Consider the following 6,662-nt stretch of genomic DNA (forward strand, 5'->3'; position numbering starts at 1 on the left):
CCAACCCCCTGCTCAGCAGAAAACCCTATCCCATTTCAGACAAATGGCTGTCCGGTCTCTTCTTAAAAACTTCCAGGGTTGGAGCATTCACCGCTTCTGGAGGCAGGTTGTTCCACTGGCTGATTGTTCTAACTGTCAGGAATTTAATCATAATCATAATAGTAAAGTTGGAAGGGACCTTGGAGGTCATCTAGTCCAACCCCCTGCTCAGGCAGGAAACCCTATACCGTTTCAGACAAATGGCTGTCCGGTCTCTTCTTAAAAACTTCAAGGGTTGGAGCATTCACCACTTCTGGAGGCAGGTAGTTCCACTGGTTAATTGTTCTCACTGTCAGGAAATTTCTCCTTAGTTCCAGGTTGTTTCTCTCCTTGGTTAGTTTCCATCCGTTGCTTCTTGTCCTGCCTTCTGGTGCTTTGGAGAATAGCTTGACCCCCTCTTCTTTGGGGCAGCCCCCTAAATATTGGATGACTGCTATCCTGTCACCCCTAGTCCCTTTTCTTACGATATACCACGGAAAATGTTTATTGATTAAGCATATCAACAACCCAGTGAGGTAGGCCACACATTTGTCTTCACACCATGAGAAATTAGCTTTCTGGAATTGAAATAATAAATGCCTTTTTTTTTGTGCAATCTCCAGAGTTCCTCTTATAAGGTAGCCTCGATTTGAGAAATAAAATAAAATATAAAAGGACTGTCCCACAATATTTCCAGACTGGCATTGCCCAAACTGGATAGGTCTGGCTAGTTTAAAGCAAAATCTGGTTTCGTGTATTGCTCTGTAGAAGTTTGAAGCGGGGGAAAAAACAACAACCCTCCAGATCCTTATCCAGTCTTGCTTATTAGTCTTAGATATATATTTTCCATCCGTGCAAATATTTCCTCAGTGCAAAAAGACCCCCTAAATGGGCCACAGCAATTTATGGCAATATTTCCTACGACTGTGTGGGGAGGTAGGCCAAAAGTTGCTATTTTATATTGAAGACTTGGATCAGGCAAAGAAAGGCAAAATTAATAGCTTGCCTAAATTCACTTTGTCAGGCTTGCTTAAAATCACAGCTCTCTAGCTTCAGCGATGTGAGATTCCTGCCTGCCAAACTATGAGCAATTTATTCCATGAAATGTAAGCTTAGGTTACTGGAGATGGGGAGAAAAAAAACATTAAAAAAATTTGTAGAATTCCAGCAATATTACAGATAGTCCTCGACTTACGACGGCAAAGGAGCCCAAAATTTCCATGGCTGAGGGAGACGGCTAAGTGAGCGTCGCCCCATTTTACGACCTTTCTTGCCACACTTGTTAAGTGAATCACTTTGGTTGTTAAATGAGGAACCCGGTCGTTAAGTGGAATCGGGCCTCCCCCGTTGACTTGGCTCGTCGCAAAAGGGGGAATCACGTGGACCCAGGCACCCTGCAACCGTCATAAATAGGAGCCAAGCCTCTGAATTCTGATCACGTGACCCACGGGGGAATGCTGCAACGGTCGTAAGTGCGAAAAAGAGCCGTCAGTCCCTCTTTTTCAGGTGCCGTCGTGACTTGGAACGTTCGCTAAACGAACGGTGGTAAGTCGAGGACTGCCTACGGTATACCGGGTGAGATAACCGCTCCGCTTCCCTTTCCTCCTTCGCATCAGGAGCAGTGATGGATAGCAGCTAATCCGGATTACAGATCCCAATCCCCACCGGGAGGATTTGAAGATCGCCTTCCGATCATAGTTGGCTTGTTTGTCGTCGTCGCAGGCAATTTGGGGGCCCAGCCGCCACCGACCTCGGCTTAAAAGGGGACCCATGGCCAAATGGTTTAAGGATTATCTCAGTTTTGGGAGCAGGAGGTCTCCCCCGCAGCCCCCCAAGCCAGACTACACCGAGAGCGACATCTTAAAAGCGTACCGCGCCCAGAAGAGTTTAGACTTCGAGGATCCCTACGAAGACGGGGAAGGCAAAGCTGATCCAGATCCCGGGGGCTCGCCGAATAAAGGGGGGGGCGGCTGCAGCGGCAATCTGGAAGGGAAATATGGCTCGCCCAAGCACCGTCTCATCAAAGTGGACGCCTCCGATCTTAACCGGAGCAAGGCGCTCCTTGCCACGGCGGGGGAAGACGCAGCCGTCCCGTCAGATCAGGTAAAATGCGGTTTCCAGACACGTTCCCCCCTCCCCTCCCCTCGCCCCCCGTGGGTGTCCCGGGATGGTTTCGTCCCCTACGGGAAATAATATATATATAAAAAAAGAGGCTTCTGGTTTTCTGCTCTGTTTTCGGGGAGCTTGGGAATTGACCGTTCTTGAGGAGGTGAGTCGGTTTTTCTCGTGGCAAGGGGCTGGCATGGTGGTGGGCTGGCATCTTCCACGTCCCACGGGAGAAATTCCTGCGCCAAAATGGGAATAGTGATGTAGTGAGGGATAGAGTGGAACAATTAACCAGTGGAACCGCTTGCCTCCAGAAGTTGTGAATGCTCCAAGACAGGAAGTTTTTAAGAAGAGACTGGACAACCATTTGTCTAAAGTGGTATAGGGTTTCCTGCCTGAGCAGGGGGTTGGACTAGATGACCTCCAGGGTTCCTTCCAACTCTCCTCCTCCTCCTCCTCCTCCTCCTCCTCCTCCTCCTCCTCCTCCTCTTCTTCTTCTTCTTCTTCTTCTTCTTCTCCTTCTTCTTCTTCTTCTTCTTCTTCTTCTTCTTCTTCTTCTTCTTCTTCTTCTTCTTCTTCTTCTTCTTCTTCTTCTTCTTCTTCTTGTTATTGTTATTGTTATCGTGCATTGAATTGTGGGATGTTCGTCCTGCCCTCCTTTTCACTACATGAACACAAATTAATACACCCAGCCCCTTCCCACTACCCCCAGGTTCTGCTATTTTGTCCTTTGAAAGAAATACAGGTGGTCCTCAACTTACGACCGATCGTTTAGTGAATCTTCAAAATTACAACATACCTAGAAAGAAAAAACAGCAACCTCCCTTTTAATCTTAAAATGGGGACTTAAGACCCCGATCCAAAGTTATAATGGCCAGTTCCTTCTCTATAGTCATGTGACAAACACTTCGGGCAACACGGCCATTTGTAGCATCCCACAGTGACATGGCTCTGTTTTACGACGGTTTTGCCCCAAAGTGACACTTAGTTCATTTGTCGGCAAAACGACGCCATAGCTAACTGTGCACTTACGACTGCCATGTTTGCTTAAAGACGGCCACACAAAAAAAAGAAAAGTAAAGTAAAATCAGGCTGGTCACATGACCGACTCATTTTACGACCATAACGGGCAAGCTTGATTTACAGTCGTAACTTGGGGAACTACCTATGCTCAGAGCAGTTGCTCCTTTAACAAATCAAAGGCATCCTGGGGGAATTTTTTTTTTAAAAAAACAGGATAATATTCCGCTCTGGAGAAAAATACAGACAGCCACAATTGCGCCCAAAATCTTCATTGCTAAGCAAGACAATTATTAAGTGAGGTTTGCTCCATTTTTTACAACCTTTCTTGCCACCGTTGTTAAGTGAATCACTGCAGTTGCTAAGTTAGTAACACAGTCGTTAAGGGAATCTGTCTTCCCCCCTGGACTTTGCTCGACAGAAGGTCGCCAAAGGGGATCACCTGATCCCCCGGGAGGCTGCAACAGTCATAAGTACATGTCAGTTGCCAAGCACCCTAATTTTGATCACTTGACCAATGGGGATGCTGCGACGGTCGTTAATGTGAAAACTGCTGTCGTAAGTTTGAATGGTCACTAAATGAATGGTTGTACGTCTAGGATTATCTGTAACCCCAAGGAAGCATTTTACAAGCAAGTTTGGCATTTTTCTCTCCCTGTTCCCCCCAGTGTCTTATCTTCCTGACCTCTGAGCCTAGGTTTTGAGAAAGAACTCACAAAAAACGAGTTGTTAAGGTGTGCCACGGTGTTGACAAGAAAAAGTGACAATAAAGCTTAGCTTATCTTAAAAGCAGGAAGTTCCCGAAAATTGGGGCTCCAGAAGGTACCGCTATAAAAAAAAAATCAAATCAATGATGTCGGTGTCTCAGGCAGATGTGATGGATGTTACTGACAACACAAACCATTTTTTTTTAAAAAAAAGAACAGCAACAACAATCTGCCTGAAGAGCTTTGACGAGATCGCGCTGCCATTTTGATCTGTGGCATTTCTCCCCACATCCGTCATGCGCTTTGACACTCCGTTGTCAAGTGGTTCGCGTCTGCCTGTGGAGGGAAAGGAGCAAGGCTTCGGAAGAGCTGCCGATTGGCTTGTTTGTGGGGCTAGTCCTCATTGAACCTGGAACAGTAGCGATAAGAGAGTAGAAAGCAAAATGGAGTAGAGCTTCAGTTGCAACTGTGGTAATATTTTGTCTATTGGTTCAGGCGCCAAATTAGAAATTGAGAGATGGTGAATTCTAGTCCCACCTTAGGCAGGAAAGCCGGCTGGGTGACTTTGCGCCAATCACCAGGAGACAGTGAGTTCTAGTACTGCCTTAACCATGAAAACGGGCTGGGTGAATTTGCGCCAATCACCAGAAGATAGTGAGTTCTAGTACTGTCTTAACCATGAAAGCCCGCTGGGTGACTTTGGTCCAATCACCAGGAGACAGTGAGTTCTAGTACTGCCTTAACCATGATAGCCGGCTGGGTGACTTTGCGCCAATCAACAGGAGATTATGAGTACTAGCCCCGCCTTAGCCATGAAAGCTGACTGGGTGACTTTGCGCCAATCACCAGGAGACGGTGAGTTTTAGAACTTAACCATGAAAGCTGACTGGGTGACTTTACGCCAATCACCAGGAATTTGTAACTGCAACTATTCGCTCAACAACTGTGGCAGGAAAGGCCTTAACATCAGGCATGCTTTACTTAACAACGGCTGTGCTTAGCCAAGGAAATATCGGTCACAATTCCCGTTGCTAAGCAAGGCAGTTGCTAAGTGGGTCTGCCCAGATTTGTTACCTTATTTATCACCAATTTTATCACCAATTTTTATCACCAATTGATAAGCTAATCAGAAGCCAGTTGAAAAAGTTGCAAATGGGGAATCACGTGACCCCCAGGACGCTGCAACCATCATAAATACGAGGCAGAGTTTCGATCATGCGACCACGGGCATGCTGCTACGGTCGTAACTGTGAGGATCGGTTTTCAGTCATGTTTTCCGTGGCCACCAGATCTGAGGATGCTGCAGCCCTCATAAATACATGCCAGGTGCCAGGCACCCTAATTTTGACGGTCGTAAGTGCGAGGACCAGGCGCAAGTGGCTTTTCCGGTGCCGCCGTAACTTTGAACAGTCCTTAAACAAATGGGAGGACTGCCCATAATTCACATAGCTTGTGGCTTGTGTGCATTTAACGTGCTCCTGCGTGTCTGTACCCAGAAGTGGGTTTTGAGACAGTTAAAAAAAACAACTTAATTTTTAGCCCCGCAAGGGGGGGGAAAAAAGCCTCTTTGAAAGAGACCCCCAAATGCTTTCTTTTTATGTCCTCAATTTTCCCTGCTGCCCTTTTAAAAATTATATCCCTGCAGAGGTGCCATTGGAGGGCTCATAAATATGATACTATTTTTTGATTAATTATGTAATTCTAATATGTTTATGATATTATTCATGAGCTTGTTTAACATGGTTTAATTTGTCGGCTCCCCACGGAGGCCCCTGTTGCACTGCAAGGGGATTCATAAAGGATTCCATAAATAAAATATTCCTGGGTATGAAATGGTAAAAAAAAAAAAGGACCGGATTAGGCTTCTCCATGTCTTGCATCCCATTTCTGTGGCGTCTGAGATTGATGGGAATTGTAGCACGCGACAGGTAGTCCTCGAGTTACGACGGCTCCTTTAGTGACGGTTCAAAGTTATGCAACGGCATTGAAAAATGTGACTCCCAACCAGTTCTCGCCCCTGCAACCGACGCAGCATTCCCCCGTGGTCACATGATCAAAATTCGGGGACACGTGGCAACTGACTCGGACTTACGACGGTCTAAGTGTCCCCAGAGACCCGTGATCCTCTTTTGCGACCTCCTGACAAGCAAAGCCAACGGGGGAAGGCAGATTCACTTAACGACCGTGTTACTGACTGAGCCACTGCAGGATTCACTTAACAACGGTGGCAGGAAAGGTCGTAAAATGGATCAAAAAAATGCACTTGACGGCTGTCTTGTTTAGCAATGGAAATTTTGGGCCCAGTGGTGGTCCTAAGTATGAACCAGTTTCCAAGCACACCTGGATTTTGATCACGTGACCATGAGGGAAGCTGCAAAGGCTGTGACTGTGAAAAACGGCCGCAAGTCACATTTTTCAGTGCCGTTGTAACTTTGAACGGTCACTAAACGAGCTATTGTTAAGTCGAGGGCTATCTGTCGGAGAGATATCTACTTTTAAAGTCAAAGCAGCAGCAGCAGCAGCAGTACACCTAGTCCTCAAGTTAGGACTGGCTGCTTAGTTTGAAATTACGACAGATCCCCCGAAAGGCACTACTGGCCTGGGGAATTCTGGGAGTTGAAGTCCTCGCCTCATAAGAGCTGTTGAGCTTGAGAAAAACCGACACAGTGGCTTGGGCCTCACCAAATGGGTCAAGAAGTCAGTCTGGAAAGACGGGTTCAGCGGGCCGTGTGAATCAGACGCTGTTCTGGCGTGCCGATCCACTTTAAATTTAAGGTTTTCCTGTTTCGACCAGTCACTAGTCCTTAAGGA

At 46.6% G+C, this 6,662-nt stretch overlaps 1 protein-coding gene across 1 annotated transcript in view; it reads left to right on the plus strand.

The window, feature by feature from the left end:
* Nucleotides 1-1,788: 1,788 nt before the first annotated feature.
* SHD (Src homology 2 domain containing transforming protein D) overlaps nt 1,789-6,662 on the plus strand; it is a gene marked incomplete at both ends in the record, with an annotated part of 57,220 nt that continues 52,346 nt past the window's right edge. Inside the window, one exon of the mRNA XM_083350336.1 lies at nt 1,789-2,121. Coding sequence (XP_083206462.1) covers nt 1,789-2,121 — 333 coding nt within the window. The remainder of the gene's footprint in view (nt 2,122-6,662) is intronic.

This window comes from Vipera ursinii (genome assembly GCF_947247035.1).
Source record: "Vipera ursinii genome assembly, chromosome: 1".
Classification (NCBI taxonomy): domain Eukaryota; kingdom Metazoa; phylum Chordata; class Lepidosauria; order Squamata; family Viperidae; genus Vipera; species Vipera ursinii.